The sequence below is a fragment of the Periophthalmus magnuspinnatus genome, chromosome 3, assembly GCF_009829125.3.
Source record: "Periophthalmus magnuspinnatus isolate fPerMag1 chromosome 3, fPerMag1.2.pri, whole genome shotgun sequence".
Classification (NCBI taxonomy): domain Eukaryota; kingdom Metazoa; phylum Chordata; class Actinopteri; order Gobiiformes; family Gobiidae; genus Periophthalmus; species Periophthalmus magnuspinnatus.
The window spans coordinates 8,580,912-8,599,547 of NC_047128.1; the positions used below are offsets into that span (position 1 = coordinate 8,580,912).

Here is an 18,636-nt window from a genome sequence, read left to right on the forward strand (position 1 = left end):
TGTACCTCAGTCACCCTCAGGGCCAGGGACTTGTGTTAAACCAGAACAGTTTAGGAGAAGGTATGTGAATGTATGTGTATTCTCTATCATGAATGAGATTCTCTAAAATCCAACTGAAACTGCAATGTCACCTTTAAATGACTAATGAGTGTGATGGTGGCACACTGAGGCATGGAGTTGCACCCAGGACCAAAGAGTTCACTAAGACCTGGCCTAATGTCCCCAAGTGCATCATCTTACAAATAATTAATGACCTTCTTTAAAAATGATGAGCTTTCAATGCTGATGGTTTAATTAATAATAACACCAACCCAGAATAACTTCAATAAGGCACAATCTTTGTTATAACAACAACAACAACAACAACAACAACAATAATAATAATAATAATAATAATAATAATAATAATAATAATAATAATAATAATAATTCAGTCCAAGCAGCATAAAAGTTGTAAAGAAGTGCTCAAAATCTAAAAAAAAAAAAAAAAAAAAAAAAAGATTCACTAGTCTCCTATTGCACGTAGAAAAAGAGTCCAGAGTCTGTTCTGATTAGGTTAGAGTGGCTGGTTTAATGCGTGCACCCTGCAGACTTAAGAGCGCTTCCACCGGGAAAAAACAGGAGAAAGTCCCACGGTGGAGTCCCTCGAGGCCCGTGGTGCCCCGTGCTGTCCCGTAGTGCGCTGTCCTCGATCTCGTCGCTTTGCAGAATCCCGGGGAGATAGCTCAGAGCAGGATGTGGCGTCTTTACGAGTTCAGAAACTTGAAACCGTGTTTGCGCAACAATCAGTGCGGCTCCCAGCCGCCAAAGTGTCTAGACTGGCACATGATGGCGGGAACCAACCAATGGCTCCTCAGCTTCCCTCTGGGGCCCGCAGACCGAGAGTCCGGGGAGAGAGCGTCAAGCCCGCTGTGGCCCGCGCTCACAGGAAACAGGCCTGTCCACAATAAAGGCGAGTTTCTCTATGATGATATCGAGTTTACTGTTTTCATTCTGTTCTGTAACTCTGGACCAAACTAGACACTTTTAAAGGCCAATTTATACTATCAAAAATAGGCTACTTAATAAGTGTGCCTATTAGCCTGTGTAAATTTGTTTGAAATGTGTTTAAGGAATATTAGATGAATATTAGATGAAATACAAAATATTAGATGAAATACAAAACAACTTCAGTCATGTTGTCTTAACCAAAGGGACCTGTTCATCATAAGCAAAAAGAGATCTCTTCTACAGCTGTGATTTGGTTTGCATCTTAGGACTTGTGCACTGAATTTAAAATAGCAAAGGCCTAATATTCCCGCAGTGGCTGTTGTGTTTGTGACACCGGTCTAATGCCAGTCTCCCAACATGAAGGTTTGTCTCATACTGTTTCCCGGAAGTGTCTTATTGTGACCGGCCTGGCCTGCCGGTGGAGCTCAGCGGCGACGCTTTGACACTGCGCGCGCACGTGTGTGCGTGCATGCATGTGTGGAGCTGTGCGCGTGCGTCCGGAGCGGTGAGTGTCCGTGGGGACTGTGGGGGAGTGGATACTGGAGTCATTTCTGTTCTCTTTAAAACTACTTGTGAGCACGGAACCCGTGCTGGAGTTTAGCCCCAGGTCTCCACATCTCCGCGCCTTAACAGGATTACCGCGGCCACTCAAAGACACCGAGCACACGGGTCGGAGGGAGGCTTCGGAAAGTGCAGCTTCATTAAGTGGAGAAAGTTTTGGACTACGCGCGTGTGTTTTCGCTGTGGGTGAATGTAAACCGATCCCGCTTGAGTCTAACTATGGTCCGGGGACTGTCTGTGGGATTTCCACGGAGTTATGGAGCAGCTTCTCAAACTTGTGCGCTGATTGTGATCGCTCTCGCGGCACACTGAGCGCTGGCTGCATGTAGCCAGTATAGCGGGCTCCGGGGCTCTTTAACGCCGCATATGCGTGACTCTGTGGGTTCTGTCTAATGCTGTCGGACACCCATCACACTGCGAGCCCCCACGGCGCGATCTGTGCGCGCCGTGCACACAGGCAGAGCGTGGGGCGACAGGTCTAATCCATGTGGAGGACTGTGTAGGTTGTCTATGTTCAAGACGAAACGTGCGTCTCTTGTACGGCGACTCTGGAGAAGCCGTGTGGTCAGCGACAGCGGCGCGCGGGATGGAGCCTCGCAGGCTGATGGCACGCGCGGCGGACCATATGGAGAACGGCGGCTGGTGACCCACGCGGAACCGGGGCATGTGACGGAGTACGGCGACAGGGACGACGAGGAGCAAGAAGACGATCGAGGTGCCATGTGCGTTCAGCGGCGCGTAACGTGCTGCCTGTTAGGGGACTGCTGCCTACGGACTCCCACACAAGACGAGGCCGGACCGGAGTGCGCTGAGCAGGGCCTGGTCGGTGCCACACATGGGTTCCTCAAAAGACTCACGGAGCAGAGTCTGGATACCTTACTGCGGGCCGTGGAAAGTAGGGGGGGCGCGCCCGGGGAGTGCGTGCTGGTGCCCGACCTGGACCTTCGGTTGGGGCCGCAGCTTGGCTCCCCGCAGTTTGTCACGTGCAGAACGTTCAGGTGGAGCGACCTGCAGCCTTCGGAGAGGCTCAAAGCGCTGTGCTTCTGTCAGAGCCACGGGGACGCGCACGGCACCAAGGTGTGCTGCAACCCGTACCACTACAGCCGAGTGTGCGCGCCAGGTGAGGAGCGCGCAGCAGGGGGGCACAAAGGGGCTGAAGAACTTATTAAATTGTTTTGTTTTTACCTCAGAAACATAAGCTACATGTTTTATCCAGTGTCTCGTCTCAGGAGCTTGGCCATACGGCATGTTCTGCAGCATTTGCATGTGTTAGCCCGGGGCTGAATGAACACATCATAGAACCTCACACTCCTCTGTCTCCGTCCCTGTACCACACGCGCCACGGTGTCCTTTAATTTGCATTCACTGCCCGCGCCACGGTTTATGAGCGGGCCCCTAACTCTGCGTAACTTTGCTCCCTGTAGGCTGTGATTTAGTTTGTCTTTTGGCATACCAAACACATTACACACATTTGAATCTGTGCAAAACTTTGCTTCCCACATCATCCAATTGAAAGTCGCTCTCAAGTTGCACTGGGGCCTTTTTTTCTCCTCTTGTTATTTAGGTGAAGGAGTGCCGATAATATACAGTTTGCATAGCGCTGGCGCCAGACTGACGCTCTGGGTATCTGACTGAGGACTCCAGCAATTACTGGCTCTGCTCTTAAAGGGGCCGCAGCACCGACCACAGCACACTGCTGGAGGGACTAAACCACTGCATTCTATGCGCTGCAGTGCACAGAAAAAAAACAAAACAGTTCAACAAAAGGAGAATTCATACTATATGTAGGCTATGTTTATGCTCTATCAATTTTGTGAAACGGGTTCTTTAGGAGAGCTTGGAGATTTGGCTCATCACGTTTGGCTTTGTAAAAGTGTTGGGGGAGTCTGCTGCTCTGTAGAAAATCTGACTGTGGTTTGTGTACAGACAGACAGGCCTAAAGGTCAGACATGTATAGAAATTGTGTGAAGTTATACAAAGGAAACAGCTCAATTTTCGAAAGCAGCAAAATAGCATGTTCAATGGATTCTCAGTGTTTGTATTAAACCCAAACTTGAACTTTAATTACAGACTGCCTTAGGATCAGTACAAACATGCTTCTATTTAAATGACAGATCCTCCTCTAACAGTATAGAGTGTGCTCCAAGGGGACCCTTTGAACAATGCAAACCTACCTGCGCTGTCTGTGCCGATCAAACAGGTCTCCAGACTTATAGCACAGGGATAAGTGTGTGTGTCTCAACTGTCCAGTTCAAACTTGGATCTTTGTCACTGATTCTTGTCTGTTTTTGTGTGTGCAGATTCCCCTCCTCCCCCGTACTCCCTGGCGCATTCACAAGAACACAAGGCTGCACTGGGTGAGTCCGATCGTGCACACACACACACACACACACACACACACACACACACAAACACACACAGAGCAGTAACCCACAGCAGCAGACAGCAGGCGTCGTTCTGGTATTTTTAGCCTTAAACGCAGCTCCAATCTTTGAAGGTGCTTGTGTTCAAAGTTTCTTGACGTTTACTTGTCTTATGTATGTCTTTGGAGAAAACATGTAAGTGCACAAGTGACGAAAGCTTTATGTTGACAATATGAAATGATCTGAACTTTTGTGTTGCTTGCAGCTCCTTCAGATACAATTTAGTTTGGCTCATTTTTCTGTCTGTTTAAAAATACCAGGTTTTGTCCATTATTTACATTAACTTAAATTATAAATCAAATGTTACCCCAATAGTTACTCTTACTTGAGTAGTACTTTCCCAACATACCTTTTTACTCTTACTTGAGTAATTTCTTGGACCTCTACTTTGGAATTCTACTTGAATAATATTAGTTTAAAGTAATGTTACTCTTACCTGAGTACAATCTTTGGCTACATTCTTGTAGGCAAATTATTTTTATGAAGTCTTATGGAGTATAAAAGCTGCTAACTCTGTAGTTTAGACTACAATCATGTTCTGGAATGAATGGGATCATACCTGTTAATATACATAGAGGTTGGAATCGTGTCATCACACATCATGGGATTTTCAGATAGGCTAATGCTAAACCAATGGGGATTTTAAAATGCTAAATGCTAAACTTAGCGTTCATTCAAATGTATTCTGATACTATAGAGTAATCTTTTTTTAACAGTAGTGATACAGCATCTTATGGTACTTTCCACAGATGTTTGTTTATGTCTGTGTAATCCCTCAGTCATCCATGTCTGATCCATAACAAAAGAAAAAACTTTTTGTATCGGTTTTGCTAATGCATCTCAATGGATATAAAACTAAATAAGGGATATTATGCAAAATAAAATTTTTGGAGCTTTCCATCTCATTATAACACTGTCCCCTAATCAAAAGCACCTGAAGAGTTTTAGATGGCATCCATGCATGTTTGAGTAATTTAGCGATCCCTCCCGGGCTCTATCTGCACCCTCCTTTAAGGTTAGCTGTAAGATTCTGTCCAGTGCTCAGCCCACAAGTCTACGCCACCCAGGGACGAAACTCTCAATTTGGTCTAGGGGGGGACAATAAATTGATGTAAATTCAAACTATCTTTCGAGGTCATTGTAACAATACTTAATCATAAATTCAATAATTATGTTATTATGATGAGGCTATTATTAACCTACTAGCGAATGTTTGCCATTTGAACAATGAAAAGGCATTCAGTAAACAGTTTAATTTATTTACAAATAAGCTATGTGTGCAACTGTACAAAATACTGTTGAACAATGTGAAAATATGGAACAAATTCAGCATGCTCTAACAACTCCATGCATGTCTTTCTATTATTATTATAATTTTTTTTTTTTTTTTTTTTTTTTTTTTTTTTTTTTTTTTTTTTTAGATTTAGAAAAAAAAAAATCTGTTATCAGAGTGGTAAATGTTTTAAACACACTTTAACAGAACACAAAACCCAGTGTGTCCCATTAATAGAGGAGATTATGGAGGCCTCCCATAATCCAGACTTCTCCCCATAGATATTAATCCAAAAACAAGATGAAGACTAGATGCTTGTTTAACATTCACAATAACATATCAATGTAAATATTGTTAAAAAAAAAGAACCATTTAAAGATTAAATAGAAGCACTACATCCCATTTTTGCCCCAACTATTTTTGGAAGTGTAAATGAATGGAAAATATTAAACAAAAATATTATTCAAGCTTAAATCACGTTATGACTGTCATTTTTTTATTAAAAATACGTAGACTATGTGAAGTCTGTTTAGTTACAAACTAATAACTAACGCGCAAATGAACGAGTGCACGTACAGCTGAAGCTCACGTGGACGTGCTTAACTTTCACTTTTGTTTTCGCCTTCTGGGGATTAATAACAAATGCAGCGCTGCGGAGCATGTGCTTTTTTGTTTTGTTAACTTACTAGATTTAGATTTTACTGTGGAGTTTTCTGAGTGAAGGAGGATGATTATGGAGCTTCATTTGGCTGCATCTTTACGCACGCGCTCCACATGGATATACACCACATTTACCTGGGAATTACACTTTTACCAGGACCGAGGAGGAGTTTTTTGGCGGAGTTTGTTTCATATTATGTGTTTGGTTTCAAGTTGTGTGTTTGGTACGCGCGGAGGTTGCAGTTTCTTCTGTCACCGGTAAGAAAATACAGTGCACTGGGCACAAACGTTAAAACCCAGTGTCTAAAACGTGAGTCGTGCATTTGTTGGCGCAGGGACAGTTGTGTCTTGTGTTGTGACCTGAGCTGCTGTTCATTATGTTGGCAGCATTTGTTTTATCTCAGAACAGTCACACTGACTGTCCAGAAGCATCAGTTCAGATATAGTACGTATCAAGCGTAAACTCATCGTTATCCTCTGGTTTTGTGTCCTAAATTTCTACACTAAAACTTAAAAACTTACGTGAGACGGAGCGTGGTTCAAGTTTTGTAACAATCTGCTCTTCCTTACTTTTCAGGAACCCTACGACATTAAGTTATATGTATATATTCACTCTTCAAAATCAATAACATTATATTCAGCAAACCGTGAAGTTTAGTCACTTGTTTGTTGGAATATGACCTAATCTCTACTCGCCTTTTCTCCATGTTTGAACATTACTGTGACGTTTTACATAAAGTAACGAAGCAGAATAAGAAAACTGAATTTTTGAATGATACAATGAGGCTTTATTGACATTAGCTAAATATTTTAGCCGATTTTCTGTCTCTTTGGCACGAAAAATGACACAAATGTACAACCCTGGCGCCTGCGTGCACGTCACCAGAGCAACGGACTAAACCAATGTGTAACAACAGGGAGGGGTGATCGATTTTTCATTTTCAGACTTATTTAATGACAGTAAACTGTGGATACTGTATATATTCTAATATATAATTAGGTTTTACCATAATTTACTACTTGTCATAAAACCTTAATGCAAGGGCAGTAAGAGGGGAGAGGGGACACTTGTCAGCAAAGGGGGTGATTGGACGTGATTTATGCCTATAAAGTAACCCATATTCCCACATGACAATTTTAGATATTTACAAAAAAACGGCTACCTTTTATTCTGTAGAAATTGGTAGTTCCAGGACTGAAATCATCCAAATGATTCTAGAATGTGATTTTCAACATTAAATGGTAATACTTTCTTTTATATTCCCATGTGACCTTATATCTGTGTAATCCCTCAGTGGTCCAGGTGGGTTCCACAGTGGTCCATGGGCCTATACTAGTCTATGTGGTCTAATACTTGTTCTGACACAGCTCAAGATCATTCTAAAGCTATTTAGGAAAGATGCATTTCTGTCCCATGAATGTGACTTTTTAAGTATTTAGTACTAGTTTTGATACTAGTTTTAGGATTAATTAGTATTAGTGAGTTTCAGTACTTTTGACAACCCTATGGCCTATCCCCACCCCCTGTCCCATGAGCCCGTGCATGCATTTGTACATAAAAGTCCCGCGATAGTGCACGTCCCTCTCGTAAAAGCCGAGGTATGTGGGTTGAAGGCGAGCTGGGTGTGTAAAATGACTAGCTCTTTAAACTAGTGATTATGGCTGCTCTGGCCTGGGCTTGACTTAACCCTTCTGTTTCCTTTACATTCTCCAGACACCCAAACAGTGCCTGCTCCCCTCACTGGACCGCTCCAGCTCACACCAACAGACGGCACAGGTAAGCGTCTTGTACAAACAGTCTTGCACTTATCCAGCCAATTCCATTACCTTTAGCTTTATAGTCAATGTAATCCACAAAATCTGGTATAGACACAAGAGACAGACACAAAGACACAAAGATTAAAGAGACAGACACAAAGATTAAACAATCATATCTGAAGGAGAGGTGCAAGAATCACAAATGTTCAAATGGAAGGACAGTGTGTTATGGTCAACGGTATCAAATCGCCATACCTGGAGTGCACAGTAGGGGCCCACAAGGGTCCATACTGGGACCAGTTCTGTTCTCTCTTAACATAAATAATCTTCCAGATGCTTGCAGAAACATTCACATACAAATGTACGCCGATGATGCTGTAATATTCACACCTGCAAAAAACACACAAGAAGCCAGTTACATCCTAACATCTGCAATGACCGAAGTCCAAGCTCACAAAATCATGTCTACTCTTAAATACAAAAAGAACTGTTCGTATGATGTTCTCAAAACAAATTTCTAAGCAGATTACAAGTTCAAAAGTATTCCTGAGGGGCAAGGAGCTCGAGTTGGTACAAGAGTTCAAGTATCTTGGTGTAGTTCTCGACTCCTCCCTCACTTTCAAAAAACACATAAAAAAAATGTCCAAAACAATTCAATTTAATCTTCACAACTTCCAACATATTAGACGGTCATTGACATTAAAGGCAGCAAGAATGTTTCTGCATGCTCTGATCTTTTCACATATCGAATACTGCTTCACTTTTTGGACCATGACCAGTGACACCGCATTTAAACAGATTGAATCACTATAAAAGAGGACAAAAAATCTTTGCTAAGAAACCAATTTCATATCACAAATCATTTCATATTGTCATCATGAAGTTTTTGTCACTTGTAGACTTACAGTAGGTTCCATAGTGGTCCACGGGTGTATACTAGTCTATGTGTCTTAAATTTGCAATATGGCGGCCACGTATAAGCAGCGGCCAGTAGCAGTGCGTTCTATCCTTCGATTGCCGCCTGGATTGATGACAACTGCCGCTCTTTTAATATGCATTGTCGTCTGTTCCTATCGCTGCCATCTGATGCCAAAGGATGACGACAGAATCTACTTCCCTGCGGCGAGAAGTCAACACCTCCTTTTTTCCAGTCTCATTCGTAAGCTACACTGGAGTACAAACAAAACAACAACAAAAGAAGGTGATACGGTAACAAATGTCTCTCGCATTGGACTGCACTTCTCGGTCATACTGTTACTGGCTGGGGATGCTAATAGGCGTACGCACGGCCCTCGATGGGGTCGTGCGTACGCCTATTAGCCCAACAGTCCAGCGGCCTCCACCTCCTCCAGCGGCGTTACATTGTACATTAAAAGTCATTTACAATGTAGTGAATTTGAAATACCTAAAGAGCTCCAACTAGAAGGTGTAGGGGTGAACATAACGTTATCAGCAAATATGGTATTTACAGTTATTTGTGTTTATCGAAAGCCCACAGCAAACAAACATTTTTATATGTCCTTTAAACAGCTTCTTAAACTGTGTAACCACAAAAAAGAGATAATTTTTATTGGTGATTTTAATATAAATTGGGACAAGAACGAGGACAGGAAGCTGCTAACATAACAGATCATTTTAGCTTTACACAACTGATAGATAAGCCATCCCGAGTGACCAACCGCTCTGAAACAAAAATTGATTTATTATTTGCAAATAGACCAGAACGAATCACACAGTCACATAACTTTCTTACAGGACCATAATGCAATCTCTTCTTTACTAGAAAATTATTCAAAAATCGTTTCCCATATAAAGACCAAAATATATCGCAATTTACAAAAAAGTTTAATATAAGAATCAAGTAGTAGTTCTCGACTCCTCCCTCACTTTCAAAAAACACGTTAAAAAAATCTCCAAAACAATTAAATTTAATCTTCACAACTTCCAACATATTAGACGGTCATTGACATTAAAGGCAGCAAGAATGTTTCTGCATGCTCTGATGTTTTCACATATCGAATACTGCTTCGCTAATTGGACCATGACCAGTGACACTTAAACAGATTGAATCACTATAAAAGAGGACAAAAAATCTTTGCTAAGAAACCAATTTCATATCACCACTGTCAAATTTTTGAAATATATAATTTATTGAGCTTTGAAAATTTCAAACACTTTCAGTATGCTTGTAAAATATGCAAAATCCTCCATGGACTCACACCACCACCACTACAAGAATTCATTAAACAAAAACTTACCACTGGCAGGAATACCAGGGCGACTACTAGAGGTGATTGTGAGGTTCCTTATAGACGTACCACACAGTCAGTCCTCTCAGTCAGAGGCTGTAACATCTGGAATAACATCCCTCACACAATAAGAGAATCCTCTACGTATAACACCTTTAAAACTCACCTTAAAAAATGGCTCAAATCTAATCAACATTGCTCCCATTAGAGCTGTTCAGACCTCATGCACATGATATATGGCATATTTTACTGTTGTTGTTGTGCAGTGCATGCATACATGTACGCATGTAGGCATGCACCGCATACATGTACCCGGCAATCTATGCTGTTACTGTTTTTTATTGTTAATATGTAAATATGTATATATGTATGAATATTTTAGGACCCGAGGGCACTCTGAAAATTCCAGTGTCTTGGTCGTCTCTGAGCGGCAGGAGACGACTAACACATCTGGACTGAACTGGCTTTAAACTAAATTAACCTATTTATTAGAACACTACAGCACTTTAAAACTACTGGAAGCACTTTAGCCACATATGCACTTTATAAATAGGCACTTTAGACCGTATGGAGTGTGAATTTTTTGTGATCTGTGGAGTTGTTTGATTGTTGTTTGTGTTGTCCTGTCTTTTGTCTCGTTTTAGATGTTGAGGGACAGCGAATGAAAATTAGCTGTGCAGCTAACTTCAGCACATTTACACGTGTATTTTTTACTGGTGTTTATTAATGTGCATTGTCCCTTTTAAATAAATAAATAAATAAATAGGAAGAGTAACCAACATTTTTAGTAAGAATACTGTTATTTTGATAAAACCATTACTCTAGTAGAAGAAAAAGTATGCTGTTAGAAAAGTACTCTGAAAAGTACAATTCCTTGTTACTTGAGCAAATATGCCTGAGTAAATGTACTTCCCATCTCTGAACATACTTTTGGATACTTCATTCCTACAGTAGTTTGACATTTTCGTAAACCTTCTGGCCCCAAGTGCAGTAACAACATCTTTTGTTAACTTCCCTGAAAATTTGAGTGGACCTACATAAAGAATCATTCAAGGTGAGACACTACAAGCAGGCCCTTTATGTTTTTGTTTATAGGTTTTGGGTCAGTTTGCTCTCTGTAACTGTCCAGTCTAAAAAGAAATTGATCAGGACATTTCATTGTATCCTCTCACCCATAGATTTAGCTGTGATTTCAGATTTTCAGTTCTCAACAACACAGAAATATACATATTTCATAAACATATTATTTTAATATGTCAACATTAAATGACCATATATATATATATATATATCTTTTCCCAGATATATATCGTAAAACCAGCTCTGCGTGCTACATCTAATTATAAAGCTTTGCATCATCTGGGAACTGGGAAGTGCACTGTTAGCATGCTAGTTGTCATTAGCTTTACTGTGATAGCAAAACTCCACTCAAGTCTCTGAAAGTTGTGAAAAGTGCTTATAAATTCATCACTGTGAATAATTAAAATGCTAGGTGTTCATTAGGAAATTGAGGAATGACTTTGGACCATTGCAAGCCATTTTTGAATTTAAGACCTTAAAAATCAGGTACCATCTAATTAAGCTTATCTGCTATGTTGTGTTTAACCTTCATAAATATTCACTATTAACACAGTAAACTTAATACTATGGAGCTGGAGATGTTAAATATGGTAAATATGGTTGTTTCAAGGTGTAACTTTTCTGTTAAGCCATTGACTATATATTAAAGTGTTAAACAGCTTCACTTAGGTTTAAAACTCAGTAGTGAGTAGTTGTATACATAGAGCACACTGCTGGTGGAAAGGCTTTCGACTAGATGAAGCATGCGTGAAAGCATACCACACTCAAGTATGGAGATTGTGAGCAAGTCATAGATACACTTTTGATGAGCTTATGATGCTATTCTATAAATATATAGTACTTGGATGAAATGCAGTAGTTAATGTGATATTTATATGAGCCTATTCAAAACTATAATACTGTAGCTCATGTGCTTCCAGATAGTAGAACAAAATCATAATTATTAAGGGGCATACTTTACAATTGCAGCAGTGCAAACACACTGTCAAACGTTGACCTGTAGAGGAAGAAGAAACTTAATTGTTTAGTTAGCACAATGTTGATTGTTGACTATCTCAAACTTAAAAACTTTTTCTCACAATGTAGTTTCCTACCAGAGCGTTTATGTAAATATTTTTAGAACTGCTAGTTTAGACCTATAGAATAGTTCTATTATTGGCCTAGTTTGGATGTGGTGGTAATCAGAAGGTCAAAATTTTTAATTATGAGCTTTAAATCCTTTTTATACATGCACCTTGGGATAAGTATTTCAAGTTCTCCAAATTAAAATGATGTCAGCATTTGGCTTAAAAACTGCTGGAGAAGTCCCAAATTTTATCTGTGATGCAACTAAATGGGCAATACGCAAACAGAGCATTTTTGAAACTCAGAGACCACATTGGATGAATGAATTAATGAAACAAATGTGAAAGAAGCAAAATACAACTCCAGGTATGATTTTGATGTGGGAACGATTTAACATGCTATTCAAAAGTCAATTAAGCATAGAGTTGTTACGATACTAAAATTTCAAGTGTAGCCGTTCCGTCCACCCCCACGTCCCCCTCCACTTTCTTCTTGTGTTTTCCCTACTGCAAAATATTTGACTGGGCTAAGGCTGCAATAAGATCCGTGCGCATACTCCCGCTCACTGCTCCGGCTGCCCATCCCCCGCTGCCGGTGCTTTCGACTCTTTCTTCCCTCATATCCCTCCATTCCTCTTGGCAGTGGAGCAGTGGAAAGAGGCTGGCATTCGGGTAGGGGGGAGCTGTGATGAGGCTGTGTGTGTGTTTGTGTGTGTGCGTGCGTTTGTGTGCGCGTGTGTGTGTATGTGTGTAGTCCACGGCGGGAGGGAAGGGGGGTAGAGAGGTTCGGGTGGGCCCAAGTTTAGACAGGAAACACTCCCCACTCTGGATGATGAAACTAAAGCTTTATTTGTTTACGTGCTGGGGTCCTCCAAGCGCTAGAAAGAAAAGTCCTCCCAGGTTGAGAGTGGTTCGCGAGGGGGGATGGTTGTACTGAAACATGAATGGGTACACCTATGAAGGCTGGGAAGTAGTGCAGTGACGGTAACTCGGAGTAGCGTGAGGACAAAATGCCAAATTCAAAGCAGATTTTTATAACAGTCAGGGAGGGCACTGGGGTGCTGAAAAACGAGTGGCTGCTTGGATGTTTCTGGAAAAGTTAAAAGGGCCCACTTTTTTCTTTTTTTTAAGTGAGACCTGGTAAACAAACCTCCGTCTTTCGGTACACATATTTCACATTAGGCTACTTCCTACATTATGTTCACGCTAATAAAGCTTGTGTTAATTCATAATGTAATGTAGACCTACTAGAGTTGTCACAGAACTAAAATTTCATACTCAATCTGATACTAAAGAATATTCTCAATACTGATTTTGATACCCAAATGATCATTTTAAAAGCAAAATCAACACGAAATCATAGAGTTTGTTTATTGTACCATGTGATCTTACACTAGTTCAGATAAAACTCATGATGACACTGTTCAGGAAAGTGTCGTAACGTCCAGACAGACCAAAGATGCAGACTCGAAAAATAGGTCAACAGAGTGTATTTACAATATAAATGTGAAAGATGGTTAGCGGAGCAGGTGCCGCTCTGGCACGGGACAAGATGAGCTGGATCAGAAGCAGCGGTGCACAGGTAGTCCAGGGTGCAAGTCCGACTGAGCATAAGAAGCAAAATACAAAAAAATGAGACTGAGCCAAGCTGACAGTACCACGAGGATATGCTGACGATCTGGTGGCGAGTGTAGAGATCCACAGCCTCTTAATACTCCCCAGGTGAAGGCTTGATTGCTTGATGACATGCAGGTGTGAGGAGGTGGTGCCGGAGTCTCCGCCCAGCTCCAGGCGTAGACACAGAAGGGAGGGGGAAGAAAGCACAGAATCACAAGGGCAGACAGGACTCATGACAGAAAGGTTCAATTTATCCAGTTATGTGATTTTTTTTTCTTCAGTTATTGATACTTAAATGAGTATATTGTTTTGATACTAGATTTGGTATCTGTTAGTGTCTGATTTTCAATACTTTTGACAACCCTAGGGACCACTGTTTGCTAATCTGCTGTTAGCTAATTTAAGATTAACAACAGTTAGCAAGTAAACTCATTAACACATTATAAAGTAGCTTTAGTCCTAAGTTTTAATTAAGCACATGAATGGTAGTCTATTGATTAGAAATTTTTAAGCAAAGAGTCTGACAAGAGTGTTTTAATATTCATTTTTCTCACAAAGTCGATGAGAAAAATAAATGAGAAATGTACATCTGGAACCAGGGGTGGATGGTCTCTGTTGAGCTCTATTCCTGTAATGTCAAAATGTCAGAAATGGGCCAAAAATTATAAAAAGAGAACCTCGCATACAATATTAGCCAAATTTCTATTGCAATTTCCAAAATATCGTTCTTATAATAGCTGGAATCCATCTTGTTTTTTGCAGCCATAGGGTCTTTTCTGTCATGAGAAACACTCATTTCCATCGACAAACCCAAAACACAAATGCATCTAATGGTGGTTCAGTTCAAAGTTCAAACTTTGTCAATCAAATGTCAGGTTTAGGGCGACCTGTGTGTGTGGTCCCTCCCCCTTGGACCCCGGGTCTGTCTGGGGCTGTACTCTTTCCTCTGGCCACAGAAACTAGGATGTCCGTTTCTTTTATATTATATATCAGTTGTTAACCACTAAATTCCAAAACTGATTTAAATTTTGTATTTAACTTTTTGTATATATTCTCCATTAAATTACATGTTTTGACAGGTGTGAAAAGGTTGCATATATTTGACATATTAACATTCTATACTGCCCATAGTTAGGAGTTGGAAGCTGGGCTGTGCAATCAGTGGAATTTCGATTGAGATAAAGCTTGAGTTATTTCTAATTGCCAATATCAGTGCATGCTTGGGTGTTAATGGACAGTTCCATAGCCAGTCCCCTATCTTAGTGTGTGGTTTGGAGCAGAGCTCAGAGTTTGAAGGGTCTGCCTTGTTTATGTTCAAGAAATGAATATTGAAATTAATATTGAAAGCAATATTTTAACACATATAGGTTTTTTTTGTTTTTGTTTTTTTAACCATTATTTAACCAGGAAAACCCCTTTGAGATTACTAATCTCTTTTTCAAGGGAGTCCTGGCCAAGACAGCAGCACAGTTACATTACATTACATGTTTTTGAGTCTATAAGTAATTTTGACATTTTAATATTGATCTAAAACGATTTAATAAAAGAAACAAATGTCCTGACTCCGCGGTGCCCAATGGTGCTGACATCTCCATAAATATTATCAAAACAAAGCGCCTTGCAGCTGTCAGCCCTTCCTAATGATAGCTGCAGATCACGCGAGTGAGCCGCAGATTTAAAAAATATATTTTCACTAAATGACTACACAATGCTGCCGAATCCTATGTCTATCATCGATGAAGAAAATTAAATTGGAGAACAAAGTGAGTACAGAGGGTGTGTACTGGTGGCAGTGAAAACAGGCAAAATGGTGTTTTGAAAATAAGCGGTTAAAGCCTGCTCAAACATGGTAGTTCAATGGGGAGGGGAAACAAATGTAACATGGTTACAGGCTCTGAAAAGTCCATTTTACAGAATAGGTCTGCTTCAATAATAATACATCATTATTAATCAATTTGAGGAAAAATGTGATTATTTTGTTTGGCATACAACCCAGACTTAGGTGGACAGCAGGTCAAAAGTCTATGGTAGAATTTGTTTTGTTTTTGTTATCAATGCAAGCCTGGTTTATGGTAGTTTACTGGGTCAGTCCACATAAAACAAAAACTGGCATTAAGTTCAAGGTATTCTGTGAAATTATGAAATCAAATTCTGTAACACTGTAAACGCTACCTATTCCTCAAGATTTAGAGAAGACAATATCCCAATTTTATAAACCCAAAACTGTAAATTCAGTGGACTAATTAGTAATAGCCATGTTTTGCTGTGTAAAGATAAATGTGTTACTGGAAGTCTACAGGTCGAGTGATCCCATAGTGTAGTGGAGCGGGTGAATAGTTGGGAAGACTGAGGCTATTCCTGTCTCTGTCAAACATGTGCTGCGTTCATATATGTCTTTCTTAGTGTAACAAGAGCTACATTGTCACATCCGTGGTTGAGCCAAGGAAAGCTAGCATTATGGCAGTTTTGCACCTAATCACTTTTTAAGATATAAGCCAATTACTGTATGACAGCAATTAGCTACACACATCTGTTTGTTTTGCATTGAGAGAAACATAAAGCTGTTGCATTCATGTTAGCTTATATGTATGGACGTAAGTAAAATCTTCTCTGAGTAGCTTACATACACCATATGTAACACCATACTTGAGTAGCCTATTATATTTGATAGCGTAACAATACTCTTAACTTCCCACTGTGAGCAAGTCTCTACATGACAAAGTTGCCAATATGAATCAATTTAAATGTTTGTGTTTCTTGCACCACTCCTTCAGATTCAAATTTTTGTAATTTTTGTTACTATCAATCTTTGAAAATCCAGATTTTGTGCATTATTTGTTTTGTTCTTCTAATTGCACACATCTCACATGGAGACAGTTACTCTTGCAATTAGTGTTGTCACAAAACTAAAATTTCAAACTTGATTTTGATACCAAGGAATATACTCAATACCGATTCCGATACGACAATGACAATAAAACAATTTTTAAAAATCAAAAGAAAAAAAAAAGTTAATAGATTGTAATTTTCAACATTAAATCATAGTACTTTTAAATTGGATGTGACCTTATATCTGTGGACTCCCTCAATCGTCCAGGTAGGTTCCATAGTGGTTCATGGTTTTTCACTAATCTATGTCATCTTATACTTGTTTTGATACAGCTCAAGATCATTTCAAACTATTCAGGAAAGGTACATTTTTAGTAATTTTTAGACTTTTTAGTATCAATACTTGCTCAAATGAGTATTTACATTCAATACTTGTTTTAGCTAGATTAGTATCTTATTTTCAATCTGATTTTTTGACAACACTAATTACAGTTATTCTTACTTGAGTTGTGACCTAGTTTCCCCTATACATTTTTACTCTTTATTACATTTGTTAATTTATATACTTACTAATACCAGCACTTTATATACTCCTACTTGAGTACTATTCTTTTGAAGTACCATAGTGCATTGCATTATTGGTTCCCTGCCCATTGCCTGTTGTTTTTACTGCCATGGCCTTTGACAAAGCATTACAAAAGAGCATTTGATGTTACGCTTGAATGCTACATCTGTTCTCTGATGCAGCTTGGTGGGACTGATCAAATGTCTGCATTGTTTTGATAGCGCTAATGTCTGTGTGGGCTTGTTTGCATTGCCTGATCACTTGTTTCACTGTCAGGAGTCGGAGTAGCAGGGTGCGGTCCATACATACCTTTGCCCCATGGCCGTCCTTTATCATGCCATAATTTAGCATTCCCAGGAAACCAGCACAGAAAAGGGCAGCACACTAGAGCAGTGTGGGCTACTTCAAATTTTCCCAAAGTACAGATGTATGCAAATGCTTAGTTTCACTGGCAGAGATGTATAAAATAACCCAAACTGTATGTAAAGAGGAAATATGCATTATCTACTTTTATGAGCTTTTACCCATATTATAACCAGAGCTGGGTAGTACTCAGTTACATTTAGTGGAGTAACTTCTTTAAAAAATTGTTCTTTTCTACCAGCATACTTTTGCTCCTGCTTTAGTAATATTTTCATTGAAGTAACAGTACTCTTACTTGAATAAACATTGTGGTTCCTCTTCCCAATGAGTAAGTCAACAAGTGACAAAGGTTTATGTAAATAATAAAGATAAGTAAATACATGTTGACATGTAATACCAGCATTATTTGAGCAATACTTAATGTTTTGTCCTTCAAAGTACATTAACTTTATAAATCACATGTTACGTCCAGACAGTTACTTTTTAAGTTACTTTTACTTCAATAGTACTTTTCCCAAATATTTTTTTACTCTTGAGTAATTGGACCACTACTACTGTACTTTTACTTGAGTAATATTTTTTTTAGCAATGTTACTCTTACTCAGATAGACAGGAGGATGAGCGTTGGAGCAGGCAGCAGACAGACAGGGAGGAATGTCAGTCTGAGTCAGCGATAAGATCGTCTCACATAGGGGTTCTATCGGGACACACACACACTAACACACACAAGCGCACACAAACATTCTAGCTAAGGCACTTTCTTTAGCATACCATTTGATAAGAAGCTTTAAGCGTATAGTTAGTTAAGAAATAATTTGATTAAAACAATGTACCATATGTAAATAAATAATCACAATTTGGAATTTTAATTGAAATAATCCTGTGAGGTGTTTTAAAATTTGTTGTTTTTTTTTAAGTTGGAATGTAGATTAATTACATAAGGGAAATGCTCATATTCATCTAACATGGGTTGCTGATGTATGCTAGCAGCAGGAAAAAAAGCAATGAATGGATGATATTAATCGACATGTTGTTGGATAAGAAGCACAAAGAAAGACAATATGTATCCAAGAGACATTGTTGAAACCTACAATCAGAGACAGACAGTTGTTTCTCTGTCATGGCCGAACAGCAGAATGATGGTACCAGCTCGTATAGTCCTCTCTCCATAGATCTGACTGGTAAGTTGGCCTGGTGGTATTAT

At 39.7% G+C, this 18,636-nt stretch overlaps 1 protein-coding gene across 1 annotated transcript in view; it reads left to right on the top strand.

Moving 5' to 3' along the window:
• The first annotated feature begins 1,514 nt into the window (after positions 1 to 1,514).
• Positions 1,515 to 18,636, top strand: part of smad6a (SMAD family member 6a) — a 58,379-nt gene continuing 41,257 nt past the window's right edge. Inside the window, exons 1-3 of the mRNA XM_055231287.1 lie at positions 1,515 to 2,671; positions 3,852 to 3,908; positions 7,622 to 7,684. Of these exons, the coding sequence (XP_055087262.1) occupies positions 2,062 to 2,671; positions 3,852 to 3,908; positions 7,622 to 7,684 (730 nt within the window). The 5' untranslated portion in view covers positions 1,515 to 2,061. The remainder of the gene's footprint in view (positions 2,672 to 3,851; positions 3,909 to 7,621; positions 7,685 to 18,636) is intronic.